This window comes from Strongylocentrotus purpuratus, unplaced genomic scaffold, assembly GCF_000002235.5.
Source record: "Strongylocentrotus purpuratus isolate Spur 01 unplaced genomic scaffold, Spur_5.0 spur5_scaffold_11, whole genome shotgun sequence".
Classification (NCBI taxonomy): domain Eukaryota; kingdom Metazoa; phylum Echinodermata; class Echinoidea; order Camarodonta; family Strongylocentrotidae; genus Strongylocentrotus; species Strongylocentrotus purpuratus.
In genome coordinates, this window is record NW_022145596.1 from 4,933,983 (window position 1) to 4,952,128 (window position 18,146).

At 37.3% G+C, this 18,146-nt stretch overlaps 1 protein-coding gene across 4 annotated transcripts in view; it reads left to right on the forward strand.

Moving 5' to 3' along the window:
- The first annotated feature begins 570 nt into the window (after positions 1–570).
- Positions 571–18,146, forward strand: part of LOC100892783 (neurofilament heavy polypeptide) — a 67,261-nt gene continuing 49,685 nt past the window's right edge. For 2 of the 4 annotated variants that reach the window (XM_030980444.1, XM_030980447.1), the window contains exons 1-2: positions 572–859; positions 10,812–11,108. In XM_030980444.1, coding sequence (XP_030836304.1) covers positions 811–859; positions 10,812–11,108 — 346 coding nt within the window. In that variant the 5' untranslated portion in view covers positions 572–810. Of the gene's footprint in view, positions 860–10,811; positions 11,109–18,146 lie in introns of all 4 variants that reach the window. The other 2 variants (XM_030980446.1, XM_030980445.1) reach the window with 2 other exon arrangements.

The following is an 18,146-nucleotide window of genomic DNA, read 5'->3' on the forward strand; positions in this document are numbered from 1 at the left end:
GATATGCATTTGGACAGCAAGAGAGACAAAGTTGCTTGGAACACTGGACCATAGAGAACCTGTCAGATCTCTGACTCACGCATTTCCTTTGCATTTAAATTTAGCTCCCCATGCCCCAGGAAGAAGAATGAATTATGGCAATGACTTTGTCCATGATGTTAAATCAAATCAGACATTGAACAAGCTAGCTGCACTTGAAATGGTCAAGCTCTTGATAGTCTGAAAAGCCCAGCTGTCATTCAACTGAGAGACTGACATCTGAAGATGCACTTGATTGTGTCAAAGGCCTCTAGATGACTCTCTCTGCATAGGACTTTACATATGTCAAGTTTGTGTTTTGACACGCTGCAATCTGCGAGCTATGACCGTGAATGGTACGTGATGTCATGCTTTGGCACAGGAACCAAGCCAAGAATCCTTTTTCGATAGATCTGTGTTTAGAATTGTGACATCAATGTGAGTCGTGCGACATCTGAATGAACCAATCGCCGAGAATCCCGCAGAAATGCAGAGGTATCATGGTGCTATTTCTGCCAGCTCTGAAAAATCAACAGAATAATATACCGAATGTAGAAGAGCTCTCAGCTGGCAATTGCTGATTGATTCCGAAGCTCAGGAAGCTAATTGTTGATTGTAAATGAACTTGTATTTAGAAATTGCCATAGTAAAACAAATTCTACTGGTAAGATCAGCAAACCCGCCGGGTAAAGTGACGCGGAGACTGCTCACTTCCTTCTCCTATTTTTAAGTGGATGTGATTCAATTGCTAGAAATTAATTGGAACCGATTGGAGTAAATGCTCTGAAGAAAATGGCGGGAAAAACGTGGTTGAACTGCTTGAAGCACCAGGAGGCTAAAGGTAGGTGATAAATGGTCATACTCTACCCTGGACAATTTGTGGATGATACTGATAGTACTTTTTAGGAATCAACAGGACATGTGTACCATGAGTTTTCTATTTGGAGGTAGAAAGGTTTTGATTCACATCATACTACACATAGTCACATAGTTAATTTCCTTCTTGCTCCAAACAGACAAAACTATTACAGTAATGCCTGATTTGCTTTCTGTATTTATCCCATTTTTATCAGTATCTTTCTTGGACTTAAAGTGACTTCTTGCATGTTTCTGAGTTGTACACAAAAAGAAGGTTCCTCATTTTCTGTCTTTTCTGAGCTACAGTGTACTTTAAACTTTGTATTGAAGTTATTAGGCAGATTTGGTTTACTTGTAGTCATGTCAATTTATAGTCGAAACTGAAAATTTATCTCCCAATATTACCCGTTACTCAAGTACCTATGAAATGAGCTCTTGGAAAATGAATTCAAGTTTTCCCCTTTTCGAAATGAATGGGAAGTCATGACGTTCTTGTGGTTTACCCTTTTCTAACACTAGGGGCATTTGCACTGCAATCAAAACAGATGGTTTTTAAAATTGTTTTTTCTGTAGTGTAACTGGGCCTCACATGTATATTTGTTTGCGACTGTATTGATAATTTGAATATCATGTCAAAACATCAATGAAATTGCTCTGTGAAAGAGGACAGTCTAGCCTAATTATACTTCACACTTTTGATGTACAATTTTCTATGTTTCAGAATATAGAGTGATGTTGAAACATAAAACAGTTGCTATCTATTTTGGGATTTATTCATGATAAGTTGATAACTGAAGGGGCTGGTGTTCAGGAAAATAAAAATCTGTATTGACATGTAGTGTATGTGAGGATTTTAAAGGGAATGAGTATGAAGAGAGAGAGGAGAAAGGGAGGGAGAGAGAGGGAGATCGAGATAGGGAGATCGAGATGGGAGATGAAGAGGTAGATCGAGAGAGACAGAGAGAGGGAGAGATAGGGGATGAAGAGGGAATAAGAATGAGTGCAATCATCATGAAATTGTAGACATTTGTTTCAAATTGATTCTTTTATAGTAATGCCATTTACTTTACCACCGGTTAAAATGGGGATACACTATGAGTATGAATGCTTGTTTTGTTTAAAGGTTCCTATGCATTCTGAGGATTGTTCATTTATAAAGTCCATGCATATGTACTTGACAGGATGTCGCACTTAAATGGATTGAAGTCTCCTTATCTACATAATAACTTTCCCCTACATGTACAGTTGTAGTTCCTCACGTTGATGTGATGTAATCACACTCATATTTATGATATATCAAGAGGTCAACAATTGACTTGTAAGTTGTCACTGTCGTGCAAGTGGATAGAAAGATTTGCCTGAAACACATGTACAGAAATAGCAGTATGTTTTTGTTGCCCTGGGACATTGGGCACTCTGCAAAGTAGCCTTAAAAATACTTCTTTGCTCATTAGATCTCTCTTATCAAAAATTTATTAAAGGAATTAAAATCAAAAGTGTGATTTTATAGTTGCTAATTGTATGAACACGTTTCTTCTTTTTGTCAGAGCTCTTTCACATTACCTGATCGCTAGCTGTAACAGCTTCCCAAACTTCTTCTTTTACGTATTCACCAATATATTCACAAACTATTTAAAGATAGTCTGTTTGGAGTCAGAAGGGCGATAGCTCTTTGTTCAAGTTTATACATGTATGTGTAAGTGAACAACCTTTTGGCTCCTAACAGATAATATGGTTTCTGTTTGTTTTTTTATTTAAAAAAGTGCATTTAAAGGTTTTCTTTAATCTGATTGTTTTTGCAAATTTGATGTGTGTGGAAGATGTGTAAGAGAAAGGAAGAAAGAGAGAGAGAGAGAAAGGAAAAAGAAAGAGAGAGAGAGAAAGGAAAGAAAAGAAGAAAGAGAGAGAGAGAAAGGAAGAAAGAGAGAGAAAGAGGAGAGAGAGAGACAGAGACAGAGACAGAGGAGAGACAGAGAGAGACAGGGAGAGACAGAGAGACAGAGAGAGACAGAGAGAGAGAGGGGGGGGGGTGGGAGGGAAGGGGGAGGGACAGAGGGGATGACTTTATCTTTGAAATGCACATTATAAACAATCCTTATGCTATTAATTGGCAAAGCTCATAGCGTGAAACAGTAGTCAGCAGCGGAAACAACTCTGTGAATCCAATTAACCTATAATTACACAGACATAAATAGGCTTTTGTCATTCATCAGTGTTTAATAATGATATTTCACATCCCCGGCAGGCCTAATCAGATGGAAAAAACATACTACATGTATATATCATATTTTAAAGGTCACATATGCTTTTGGTAATTTGAAACTATATTAGTTGTTTCATTCTTTGGAGAAGCATAATTGCTAGCCGTATTGGCACTTTTAAATGCCACTACTCTGGCACCTTTCCAGTAGCTTCCTACTCTAGTAAGCACCAGCCTCATATGCCATAACTTATACATTGTTGATCATGCATTCTTCTTACTGATTAGAAACAGTTATTTTTATTTTCTTATTAGCTCTTTCAGGAGCTCTATGTAAAACTATTGTGTTTAAAAAAAAAAAGTAATTGTCTTTTAATGACAGGGTAAGATTGATTTTCATGTTTTAAACTAGTAAAAAATGAAGGGGGGGGGGGGTCTCCCTTTGCCTAAAATAAAAAAAATGGGGTAAATATTAAGAGTTTGGAGATGATAAGGGGGCAGTTACTGAGAGCCAGAAGGGCATTAATTACATGTGCCGGTTATACAGCGTATACATGTGTTAACGCCTCACTGGCTGTTAAAGCTCATGATGATCTTAAGTTGGAATCAGATGATAGCTAAAAGCAGATGAATAAGTTTGATTTGGAACTCCTCATCTGGTTGCATGCACGGTGACACGTACGGTACATGCTCATGTTCACAACATTTCTCATGCTTAGTGCAGTTCTATCTCAAACCTTCATCTAAAAGCCACTCCCTGCTTCTTCCTTGCCCTAATCCCCACCCACGAACATGTACCTTGCCACATCTGTAGGTAAATGTACTCCCTGACATCAAATATTCATGTTTAGGAAACATGTCGACACGTATACGTACATGTACAACATCCTTTCCCCAAAAGTATCTGCGGCTGGCAGATTAGCAGCCTCAAACAGGCGAAGATTGGCTGAGAACTTATCTAGATCTAAAGATACGAGGCGGTAATCTGGCGACGTCTTAAGGTAGCATTTGGGAGGGATCGCAGCAAAGACGGGATGTGTCTAAAAATTGCTCCAGAGGGCTCTCGTAGCTCCTAGAGCACCCTAATGCGAGGATTCCGAGGAAGTTGGTGGCTCTTCTTGGATCCATAGGGTGTGGGAAGTGTGGTATTGAGGCACATGGGAACCTAGAGCAGATGGATTTGAGGGGTATAGGGGATCATGGATTCTTACTAGTAGTTTCATGGTGGGATATGGATCGAAAGGAAAAGGGGATACTGAACTCTCAACTGAAAACGACATGATCCCATTTAATGTGTACATGCTTGCGTATCATGCTATGCCATGCTACCCTGTATGTATGTGATACGCTGTATGTATGTGATACGTATTCTTTGAATGATAAAAATCATACACAAAGCTAGAGACCATAACACTCACAATAATTCAAGAATATAATGAGGTGTAGTACATGAATGTGTCATAGTCGAGTGGTTTGAGCATCAGTACTATTATTATTTGGCAACACATTCATCTACATTTGTTTACACATTTACATGGGTTTTCCAAACTAATTTATCTCCTGTTTTTATGTAGAATATAAATGTTTGTTCATGAAACCAGTGATGCAGTCATGCATCTGAGGTACATGTCCATGTAATACACCCCTACATGTATGAACAAGAATTGGAAACATGTTCTGACATACCAGTTAACATTTCCCTTCAGGCTGGATTGATGCAGACACTTATAAATTATAATTCATTTAATTTATCATGAATGAAAGAAATGAAAAGGGTCTGCATCAATCCAGAAACAAAAATAAAGACAAAAATTGAAATGAAGTGACCTATTCACCCCAGTGTTCTGCAGTATCTCACCCCATTTTATGGTCATGAATAGGAAAGGAGTATAGAAGAGGAAGAACATGAAAAGGTGTGTACGTCTCCTGATGAAGGATGTTGTTTTTCCTGGATGATTCATACACAAATTCTGTCTGGGCTGCGATTCATGATTGATTCACAATGTCAGAGAAATTGATGAAAAATTAGATTTTTTACATGATGGTGAGAGGGAGAGAGAGAGAGAGAGAGAGAGAGAGAGAGAGAGAGAAAAGGTGTGATGAGAGTAGTCTGCAGACAAAGACTTTTAGCTGGCACATAAACACTTTTTTTTAAATAATTTTTTTAATAATCTTTATTCAGATACAAAATCAAGGATAACATCATACATCAATATTAATAACAAGCATTTCATCACATGTTTAAATGAGATCAATTTATAAACATGTATTGAAAGCAGATTGTAGATGTATTTCCTGTAAATCATTAATTATAAACACCTTTATAATATCTTGAACAGAGCCTACAGTAGTTCTGCCAGTCTCTCGCTCTGTCAAATAAGGAGTGGTTAAAGTACTAAGCCTATGGGAGTGCATGCACTACACCATTAGTCTCTTTAGTCTCGAAGTTCAGACACTTTGTTACACACTACAACCCACAAGGGTGCAAATTAGGGTATGAGAGAGAGAGAGAGAGAGAGAGAGAACCATGTAGAAGAGGGATCAAGCAAAAAAGGAAGGAAGTTTTGTAAGGATGTATGTTTGTCATCATACAGACAGCTGTACATCAAGGAGTTACTCGTATCAGACTATAGACATCAAGCTCACCTACAATGTCGGCTATTTTCAGTGTACAGTAAACGTCTAAATATGGGGCACATTTTCAAGGGTAAAGCGATATGTAGGCATCAATAGCCTGTATTTCACAAATTATAATAATATATATATATTTGACCCCCCCCCCCATCCTGATGATACATGTAGAATGATTAGATGTGAAATACGTTTACATGTACATGTATAGTTGTCCAGCTTCTATAATTTGTCCTTATCTTACTTCTTCACGATGCCTGCATTTTCAATGATATAAAAGTATGTTATGATATGGTTTACTATTCCATTTCATTTTAAAGTCATAAATTTGTTTGTAAGAAAAAATTGTTCCAAAATCTTTTACTTTTAATCAATGCATGCATGCAGTTGTAGCATTGTGTGCTACATGTACTGTAGATAACTTTGGTATGATAATCATATGACTATATATCACACATATTTCTATTCTTATTTATGAAATGTGTTGGTTTTAAGGTATGCAGTTGCTGTATTACTATTATGATTTACTTTCAATATTGAATACCTTTCCCATACACACATGTGGTTCCGTTACGTTTGGTAATGATTAAATCATGCACATCTATGTACATTGTATGATATCATTTATGATATTTATTGGTGTATGACATGATCGCGACCATACAAATGTAAACACTCCAGTCGCTTCATGTGGCCCGCAGAGTGTAAACATTTGAAATCCAAATCTGAAATGAATCCATAACTGTTGTGAAATACAGCCGCAGAAATGTGGGTATGTCTCTCTTCCCGTCACAAAAAACCACACTAATGTGACTTGTGAGGCGGAGAAAATGTATTTTACTGACAGACATTTCCTGGAAGCAAAACACCTTTCAGATTATTGTCTTGCGTTATTGGCTATAGAATGAAGCCTTGTATGAAGTAGATAAAAGTACATGTACGGTACTGTACGTCAACTGCTTGCATTCAGGAGCATATATAGTTCTGCAGGTAGCATAAAGGATTCAACAAGTCCTATAATATTGATGACAATTTAATGAAACAAAATAAGTACAACATCTTTTAAATTATCAAACTTTCGAAGCAGCTGAATTTGATTGATATACAGTAAAGATGTTAGGGTAAAGCATGGGTTTGCCCATTCATTCTTAAAATTATCAAAAGAAGTCTATATATTCCTAATTGTTATTGGTAGAGAATTCCACAGTGGAGGAGCTGATGCCATGAAGGATCGGCTTCCATGTATACATGTGTGTATCCATGTCACATACATTTTGTTATGTACAGCCAGGAGATGTTGTGATGAGGATCAAAGAGTACGTAGTACTGCAGTGAATCTGATTGTTTTATGTACTTTTCATTTCATAGATGTATCCCTCAATATGCAATTATGCATCCATGAATAAATAAGTCTTCTTTTTTTTAATTTGTAGAAGGTACTGCACTGTACAGTACATGTAAAGCGTGCATAGTATAATGTTGGCCTACATGTACATATACACTAATTTGTTTTTAACTTTTATTGATGAAATTTGCCATGAGATGTGAAATATTTAGCTGATTTATTAATCAGTAAACCACCAAAATACCTGATTATATAGGACTAAAGAAAAAGACATACAGGCCTATTTGTCACTTCCAATCTCTTAATGACACTACACAAAGCAAAATGGGTCCATTGTGTTTCGTAAGCAATCAATTCAGACTCTGTTTGTTTGTTTTTGATACTGCTGTATGGAATTATATTTACCAAATTATGGTTCATGCTTGGATGAATGCTAGGGCTTTTGTTTATTTTATAGTGTTTACAGATTATGATTCATTCCATTGAGTCAGATGTTAAATATTACACAGTGCAAAAGTAAACATTTAAATTGTATTCAGTTTTATTGATGTTTATTAAATCTATCCAAATTTATTTTGATTGCCTGTCTCAGGCAAAATTGAGTTTATAATCACATGTTGTTGCCAAAATGATTGATTTTGTAGTGCAGATCAAATTTGATTGCTTATTGATTTGTACACTCATTTGTGGATAACCTGCCTACATATGCATGTAAGTAAACATTTATTTGATTAATGAGCTAATTAACTGAGTGATCTTGTAATGAGACATGATTATTTATAAATACATTGTCCATGTACATGTACATGTACTTCAGCCGGATAGCACAGGAATTGTGGATAGTGTTGCATTTAATTGTCTACCGGTATGTGAGTCTTTTTGTGAGAAATACCCCTACATGTAGAACTTGAAATTTGGAGATAAAAAAGTAAAGAAATACTATTACAAACTGTAGTTTTACACAATTTCTACTTGTTTCATATTTGTTGTTATCATTTTCTCTTATTGTATTATAAAATAGAAAATTTACATGTACATGTATTAGAAATTCATTTCTCATTATATAAAATGCTATTTATATGGTGTGTTGAAAATATTATGATTCTCCATATGTAAAGAGAAATGTATCATCTAATGTGCTAAATAAACATAAAATATTGTTTTGGTTATCGTACATGTAAATGTACATGTAGTTCTACTATTACGACAAAAATCTGTATAAACCTGGAGAATTCATTGACCCATAAGGTAATATATTGCAGCGCTTCAAATATAGCTTCTTCTTTGTCTTTCTGCCTGGATGAATCTAGCTTTATTGGCATCTGTCTTACCCTGCAAATCCTGAAAATGATGTAGTCATGAAATTAAAAAAGGATCTCTGTCTCTATGACTTCTTCTCAGAATACAGGTGATACATGTAGCAATAGCATGTATTGTCTGTTGAGAGCAGCTACATTGTATAGGGCCAAATGTAAAACAAAATGAATTCTGGGCCCCATTTCACAAAACTTGTCATCAGTGACAAATGACAGTTTTTGTTATAAGCTAGTGAAATTCTTGCTTCTGATTGGTTATCAGCAGATTTGTCACTGATTTTTGTCATTTGTCATTGAAAAATGTAATTGAAAAAAGGTCATGCAAATTGCATTGTGAAAGAAACTGTCTGGAACAATTGGGAAAAAGGGGGATTATGTAGTTTGTAAGAATTGAGTTTTTGGAATGATAAAAAAGAAAAGATACATGTATATTGACTCAGTTGTAGTGCTGCAGATCATATACACTGCACACTGAAGTGGATAAGTGGGACTATATGCACAAATGTTTGGCCCAAACTGTTCAGCGATTTCCTCATCATATTTCTAATATTAGGGCAATTGAAGACTTTGAAGTGCAATCCTATTCATAAGACATTTTCAGTCTGCAAGCACTCTACTTTACTTCGTAAGGCCTTGAGCAGAGCCTACATGTAGATCTAGATACAAATTATGTATGTCAGCTAGTCTCTGACTGTGTCAAAAGTACAGAGTCTATATTGTAGTCTGACAGTGCACAACAACTGACATGGGTTTGTGCATGCAAACTAGTACATTTCCACTATTATATTCTCCAAAACTGATGTACAAGGATTGGAAATTGATATACACATACATGTTTTACCAGAACTCAACCTTCTCTTTGTGTATGAAAGCTATATTGGTTAATGCCTTTCTGGCTCTTGGCCTCTAGTAGCCGCTCTACACATCATATGATTGACAGTTCATTGTTTCAATCTGTTAAGTCGTTTAATATTTTTCAAATCCTTTGTACCGCTAGGGTAATCACTTGCATGCTCTAGTGTAGAGGCAGATCTTATAAACATGTGGGAAATATAACATCGTCAATGAAGTGGTCATGATGAATGAAATTCGCAGATGACAGATGGATGGACTGGAAAGGATCAAAATCGTGCAGGAAACGACTTCTTCCATTAAAAGAGGTTGTAGTTACAAAATGGAATATACTGATTGGGTTTGCTGGATCTCCTAAATATGGTTTTCTTTAGATAAGATGAGATTTGCTCTTTTGCATTTTTCTGTTCATCAAAGCTGTGTAGGCTTTTCAACAGCTCTTTTTTGTTCAAAGCAAAATTTACTTGTTTTACTTTTGTATAATTTTACACTGGGTTACAGAAGACATTTTGTTACATGTATGTGCCAAGACAATTGATTTCGCAAATTGTCTGCTTTAATTTGATATAATTATCTCATTTTTGTACTCATTTGTGTAATTTAAATACTCCATAGAAATGTCAGCCTACAATGTACATGTACATGTGTACATGTCCACATGGTTTAATTAGATATGACCTTCATATAATTTTTTCTCTGCATGAATTTTTCAGTTGGTATCAGATTACTGTATGAAACCAATCATCCCTCCATTCTCATTCATCCTACCATAGTAGGTCCATGGTCCTACAGAGTCAAAGCAATTTGCTGGATGGCCAGTAATACATTCATTATTCATTTTGCAGGGGGTATTGTAGCAATTATTATAATCAGACATAATAAAATTATCTTGCAACGTCATTTAGTGTGTGAATTGGTTCAGAATATATTTCTCAACCTCACATATTTTGTTTGATGTAGAAAGCTTTGTTCTCATAGACACATACGTACATGTACGTGTTTCCAGGAAAATGCCTTTAATGAGTAAAGTTGGTCAGCTCCGGTTGAATACAGACCATGGTGAGCTCGATCGCTTCAACAGAAGCATGTTTTCTGCATTTTGTCAGTAGAACACAAAGGAGTTGATTCAATTTTAATCCCATTTTTAAATATCTTTTAGACCACCATTCAATTTCACTTTTACTTTGATTGTTGTTCATTGAGGATCTTCTTCTACAACAGCTGAGAAGAACTAATACTAATGCTTCAATCCCGTAATAGGCAGCAAAAGATTTTCTTTTTTTTTAGATGGCAATAGTTATTATGTATTGAATCTTATTCCTTGCTTTGTCAAATATGTTATACTGATAAACATGTGGTCATTGCATATGTATCAGTGTATGTACCCCTAGTCTTTTAGAAGATTGGCCGATCTGTTGAGCGATCATGGATACCGGTAGTCATATTTCTTTAGTTACATCTTTTCTCATCCTTTTTTTTGTTTAATAATCCAGGTCACACAAAGAAAAAGAGTGCAATCACAACAACGTAATAACTGGGTAGTCATTTGTTTATGACATCTATTCTCATCCTTTTTTTATTGTTAATCCAGGTCACACAAAGAAAAAGAGTGACCTAAAAGGACGCGATCACGACACCGCAATAACAGCCGACCCTCAGAGCGGCCAGAGAAGCGAACCAGAGGGCTGCATCGATCCCCACCAAGACGATATATCCATCACAGAGGACCTCATCGATCCCGAGTACCTCCTTGATCCTCCCGAGAACTGGCGCTTGGACATCAATGCCACGAGCGCCAAGGAGTTAAAATCAAACGGACATTGCGGAGGAGCTGCAAGGAAGCGAGACAGAAGACTTGTTAAGAAAGAGGAAAGAGATTTTGCAGAAGGTCAGTTTGATATTTTACACTATCCTACAGTCAAACCTGCTTTAGTGACCACCTGTCTATAAAGGCCACATTTGTTGTTTCCCTTGACAATGGTTTCTCATTGAATCATGTACTAAAGGAACCTGTTTACAAAGGTCACTTTTTGTGTTTCCCTTTGGTGGTCGCTATAGACAGGTTTGACTGTACTTAGTGGAATAGTGCATTACATGTATAGTCAAATTTCATCTTCGAGAGCCAGAAGAGCATTACATGTTTGTGATACTATTTGCATATATTTATTGGCACTCTACTTTGTGGCAGGCAACATGGTATGAAGACTACTCAAGGGTGAAACACATTGTATTTTATAGACTTTATAGTCTTTATATGCAGGTTCCTATCAGTAAAATATAAAGGTGGGCCTTCTAAGATAGATGGTCTTTATGTACAGGTTCCCTTTGGTGAAAACGCAATATGGGTCTTGATAGGAAGGTGATCATTACAGGTTTCCTTTAATACTTGAATCTGTTTTAACGAGAACTATTTCTCATGGGATTAGAGATGTTAGAATGATACATGTATGTCATGTGGCCTTTGTATACAGGTGGTCATTTTTAAAAAGACGACTGACTGTATTAAACCTGTTCATACATGTAGTTGTTTTTTTAGGAAGGTGGAGATGACACAGTCGGTGTTGTGTCCACTTGGTTTAATAATCTCCTACATTTGTGGTCTGTGTCAATCACTCATCCTTGTTCATTATCTTGAGGTGTTAGTAAACATGACATACCATCCGCTGAAAGCCAGAAGGGCACAAGGCAACGCCCTTCTGGCTCTCAGGCAGTCTTACTAGATGATTATGTAGTGCATTGGAAATGTGTCACCCTAATCCTGCTACCAACACATACATAGAGTTCAAGATTGTAGATGTGAGGTTGTAGGAAAAGGGGAGGAAGCAGATAAGTCACTCTTCCTTGTTCATTATCTTGAGGTGTTAGTAAACATGACATACCATCCGTTGAGAGCCAGAAGGGAACAAGTCAAGTAGTTAACACCCTTCTGGCTCTAAGGCAGTCTAAGCAGATGATATGTAGTGTATTGGAAATGTGTCACCCTAATCCTGCTACCAACACATGCATAGAGCTCAAGATTGTAGATGTGAGGTTGTAGGTAAAGGGGGAGGAAGCAGATAGGGGTAATACCAGAAGTCTCTTCTTGACGCCTCTCGTTCTCATCCTTCAGTCTCAATCATCCCAGCTAAACCCTGGCGAGCGAACCAGCGCTGCCTTGCCTTGCCTTGCCTTGCCTAGCCTAGCCTAACTCTCCCTCCGCCTGTCTGGCGTGATTCACCAGCGAAGAGCGATCCTGACCTCTGAAGTCTTAGCCGCGCCGGAAGGAGTTTGGAGTTTGATATGGGAAAAATTGTCAAGTCCATGTTTCCCTTGGGAGAGGATCGTCTATAGCCTCTTTTCCCTCTACCCCTCTCTCTTTCTCTCTCCCTCTTCCTCGCCCTTTCTGCATCACAAAGTTGAATGTGTGTGATTTGCTGCTTGATACATTGAGCTGTCGCTATTAAAGCCGTAGTCCCTAACTGTGAGAACCAAGCAAGTGTCAGCTAAAGGCAAGATCACATCGATGCTTACAGAGGGGAGGTGGATCAGATATCAGGCAGTGTTTGGAGTGCTCCTGGGGGGTTAAATCGCGCCCTTCTTGTATTGTCTGATGCTCTAAGCTATTGGCATCATATTCCAGTGTCTACCTGCCGAGCCTGTGAGTGAGGTTTTCATAGTGGAGTTGAACTTGAGCAAGTAACATGTTTATACACTTACTGGACCTGCCCAGTTTGAGAAACACATTTTCATAGTGGAGCAAGTATTAAAACCATCTAAAAAAAGTTGTGGCTTTAATATTAAGCTCTTGTGGTAGGTCTGTGTTTAGCTGCTTTAAACTATATATGGAACTGTGGAAGTTATGACTTAGGTCCGTCTCATAATTGGCTGATTCTTGGAGCTCGTTCTAATGCAGATGTGAAAAGACCAGTGGAGCTGAAACCAGATGAGTAACAACCAGCTGGTAAAGTTGAGACTTGCACCCTGCTTCTATTACCCGATGCTTCAAGCAATAGCATCATGTTCCAAGGCCTATATACCCGCTGAGATAGTGTGACAGACATTCATAGCGAAGTTGAACTTGGACGAGAACAACCAACTGTTAAGTTGTGGCTTGGTGTTGTGATTGGATTAAAGCGGAATAACCTGCTGGGGCAAAGACCTTCTGGTCATATAAAGCAAAAGTACACCATGGATGTATTTGTTATTGATGAAGGTGAGAATTTGTAGGACTTGTGAGAATCATGTTACAAATGCTGTGCATACATGTATATACCTGTATCCATGTATGTAGTCTACTGTACAATGATCGTATGTGCTGTCGACTTTAATAGGAATTGGCTGTATACATTGGATTGAGCTTGATGAGTACATTATCGTTCTAGTGATGTGTGTCTTACATGTTGGAGTAGATTTACTCAGCCTTTACTTGTGCAAAGTTTCATGCTTTGCTAGTTGATTTGTGTTGGTTCTATTCATTCTTTGTCAAAACTTTGTCTCAAAACTGGAGTTGATTCTGGCAAAGGAGTTTTGTGTAGGTTATGTAGATGTACACATAGGCTGACAACAAGTGGTATTTTTGGAGCCGAAAGGGCATTAACTCTAGTTATTTAACACAGAGTTAATGCCCTTCTGGCTCTGAACAGACAAAGTGTACTCTGTAAATGACACATACTTCTGTAAAGTACTCAAATGCCAAACTGCACATAGTACAGCGTACCTCTGTTTTGTTTACCGCTTGTAATAACGTCATGAACTGTTAATTGGAGTAATTTAGAACCTTCCTGCAGAAAGTCAGTGAACCCTTGATAAGACTAGCGTTATTAAATCAACAAATTAAGCGGGATGATGAGTAGTATTTAGAGAAAAAACATTTACTTGGCCCAAATTCTTCTTTGTTAAAGAGGGATTTTAAAAAAATCCTGCATAATAGTTAAATATTTGGTCAAATATAATCTAGCCTTTTTCTTTCCTTGAGGTTCTTTCCTAGGGTTCTTTTACAGAAAATCATGAAAGACATGTGAATATGGAAATTGGAGTAAGACAGTATATGGCTCTCTTAAATTCAAATCAGATCATATTTTGGCTCTTGTGTCACGATGCACCTCTGGCATTAGCCGATTACTGCCACAATTTAATCGTCATGGCAACAATCAACATGCGTACAGGTATATAGGCCAAGATTGTAATGACTCTGGCAGGGATAGAGTTACAATATAATTATCCCAGCAAGAATGAAAATAGCGTACCTTGGTTCTCTCAATCAATGGAGTTATGAAGATGATGCGCTTCCTAAAATATACCTGGGTGGCATTTAAAGTTGTTATTTTGGTGTCGGGCCTTTCAACAAGTTATTGTTAACTGTAGGAGTGTCTGATATCATAATTAGTTGAGTTTTTAAATAGATTTTTCATTGTTCTTGGGACCAAGACATTGCCATTGGCTATAGATACTTGTACCCTGGATTTAGCTCTTTAAATGTCAACATTCATATTTCATTGTATGTTTCACTTCTTCTCTTTATGTTCATTCATTCATGAATTTTATTTGGGTTATGTTGTTTGTTGGGGATTCAGTCTTTTATTCTCCCATTCCTGAATTCATCATAACCTACTGGGTGTAGTATGTTTAGTTTGCCACCTGTTATTCTTATTTTCCTGCCTCTCTTTGTGATGTTAAGTTTCCTTTAAGTGTAATAGTGTATCCCTTTCCTCTTCGTACCAGACCCTTTTTAAAAACCATTTGGTAGCTTTACTCACTGAAAAGGCTGTTGATATATATTCTTTTGTCAAAAGAACCTGTTATGGGCGATAGAGGAATTGAGGAAGAAGTATAATAGAAAAAAAAGGAAGCTATGACAATGGAGTGGAGATTTATTAAACACTTACACAAGACAATTTTTATGCCTCCGCCACCGAAGGTGGTGCCGGAGGCATCATGTTTTCGGGTTGTCCGTCCGTACGTCCGTCCGTCCGTACGTCCGTCCGTCCGTCCGTCCCGTTTGACCGTTATCACAATATCTCAAGAACCATTTAAGATTTAAACTTAAGACTCGGGAATAGTATTTATCACCATAGGAAGACGATCTGATTAGATTTTGGAGTACGTAGGTCAAAGGTCACAGGTCACAGAGGTCAACTTATGAAATTCCTTGTATTGAGTTTGTTAGCGCGATATCTCAAGAACCATTTGAGATTTAAACTTCAAACTTAAGGATAGTATGTATCACCATAGGAAGACGATCTGATTAGATTTTGGAGCACGTTTGTCAAAGGTCAAGGGTCACAGAGGTCAACTTATGAAATTCCATACATTGAGATTGTTATCATGATATCTCAAGAACCACTGGAGATTTAAACTTCAAACTTAGTGATAGTGTGTATCACTATAGGAAAACAATCTGATTACATTTTGGAGCACGTAGGTCAAAGGTCAAGGGTCATAGAGGTCAACTTATGAAATTCCATACATTGAGATTGTTATCATGATATCTCAAGAACCACTGGAGATGTAAAAACTTCAAACTTAAGGATAGTATGTATCACCAAAGGAAGATGATCTGATTAGATTTTGGAGTACGTAGGTCAAAGGTCAAGGGTCACAGAGGTCAACTTATGAAATTCCATACATTGAGATTGTTATCATAATATCTCAAGAACCACTGGAGATTTAAACTTCAAACTTAATGATAGTGTGTATCACCATAGGAAGACAATCTGATTAGATTTTGGAGCACGTAGGTCAAAGGTCAAGGGTCACAGAGGTCAACTTATGAAATTCCATACATTGAGATCGTTATCGCGATATCTCAAGAACCACTGGAGAATTTTCACTTCAAACTTAATGATAGTATGTATCACCATATCATAATATCTCAAGAACCACTGGAGATTTAAACTTCAAACTTAATGATAGTGTGTATCACCATAGGAAGACAATCTGATTAGATTTTGGAGCACGTAGGTCAAAGGTCAAGGGTCACAGAGGTCAACTTATGAAATTCCATACATTGAGATTGTTATCATGATATCTCAAGAACCACTGGAGATTTAAACTCCAAACTTGTTTAAATTGCTCTATGGCGGAGGCATCATTTTCGACTGCGCGCAGTCAAAATTCCATCTAGTTTTTTATGCCTCCGTTACGAAGTAGCCGGAGGCATTATGTTTTCTGGTTGTCCGTCCGTCCGTCCGTCCGTCCCGTTCTCGTGATCGCGTTATCTGAAGAACCGATTGATGGATTCCTACCAAACTTTGGTCATGTATGTATCTTGCAGAGCCGATGAACTGATTAGATTTTGGGGTCACGAGGTCAAAGGTCAAAGGTCACAGGGCTCATTATGTATGCAAAAACAGCTCGTGATCGCGTTATCCAAAGAACCGATTGATGGATTCCTGCCAAACTTTGGTCATGTATGTATCTTGTAGAGCCGATGAACTGATTAGATTTTGGGGTCACGAGGTCAAAGTTCAAAGGTCACAGGGCTCATTATGTATGCAAAAACAGCTCGTGATCGCGTTATCCGAAGAACCGATTGATGGATTCCTTCCAAACTTTGGTCATGTATGTATCTTGCAGAGCCGATGAACTGAATAGATTTTGGGGTCACGAGGTCAACGGTCAAAGGTCACAGGGCTCATTATGTATGCAAAAACTGCTCGTGATCGCGTTATCTCAAGAACCGATTGAAGGATTCCTGCCAAACTTAGGTCATGTATGTTACTTGCGAAGCCGATGAACTGATTAGATTTTGGGGTCATGAGGTCAAGGTCAAAGGTCATGCGGCTCATTATGTATGCAAAAATAGCTTGTGATCGCATTATCATTAGAACAGATTGATGGATTCCTGCCAAATTTAGATCATGTATGCATCTTGCAGAGCCAATGAACTGAGTAGATTCTTTGGTCATGAGGTCAAAGGTCAAAGGTCATGGGCTCATTATGTATGCAAAAATAGCTTGTGAATGCATTCTCATTAGAACTGACAGATGGATTACTATTTAACTCGGGACATCTTACAGAGCCAATGAACTGAGTAGATGTTAGGGTCATGAGGTCAAAGATCAAAGGGTCATATATGTATATGAGAAATTGCTTGTAATCACAATATTCTGAGAACCTGTTAATGGATTACAATTGAACTTGAATTTGAAAAATTTCTTCTGTTTTGGTTTGTAAATTGCTCTATGACGGAGGCATCATTTCGACTGCGTGCAGTCGAAGTTCCATCTAGTTACTTTTTATTGTCAGTGTTGTGTACACTTCAGAATTGAGATGAAATAGAAGGAGGAAAGAAAAAGAGGGAATGATCGAGATTAAGTAAGGCTACCACATTTTGTTACTGAAAGCCTTGATATATGAATAGTCGGTTAGTCACCATGGAAACCTACAGAGAACATCTAATTTTGATACACTTATTCCATTGAGAAGACTGAACAGGTTGAGCATGGATTCAAAGCTACAGGCGCTCATAAATCCTGTTCTTTATTCGACTCTCTTATCAAATATCAATCTCTACACAAATTCCCAATAAGAAATCTAATTTCATTCTCTTTTGGAAATGGTTTAGAAATTGATGTTTGATAGTATAGAAAATTGGATTTTGCATTGTATTTATGATCAAAAGCATTCGCACTTGAACTAAACTGTTTTGAGAATGCAATCTCTGACTCAATCATGTTTGCAATTGTAAATTTTATAGACCTCATTGTGTTCCAGCAGAGACAGAGCATTTCTCTAGTTTCAGAGTGTATTTGCACTTAAATTCCCTCGAGAGTTGTTGCAAGAAAAGCTGTCCATTATATTCTTCAATACATTCCTTCATATGTTTATGCATATTGTTATTATTTTTGACTTTGCACATTACTCGATCATGTGCAATTGCTGTACATGCAAGTAGTCCAATAACTGTTTGCTGTACTAAAGACCAATGAAATTTTCTCTTATAAAT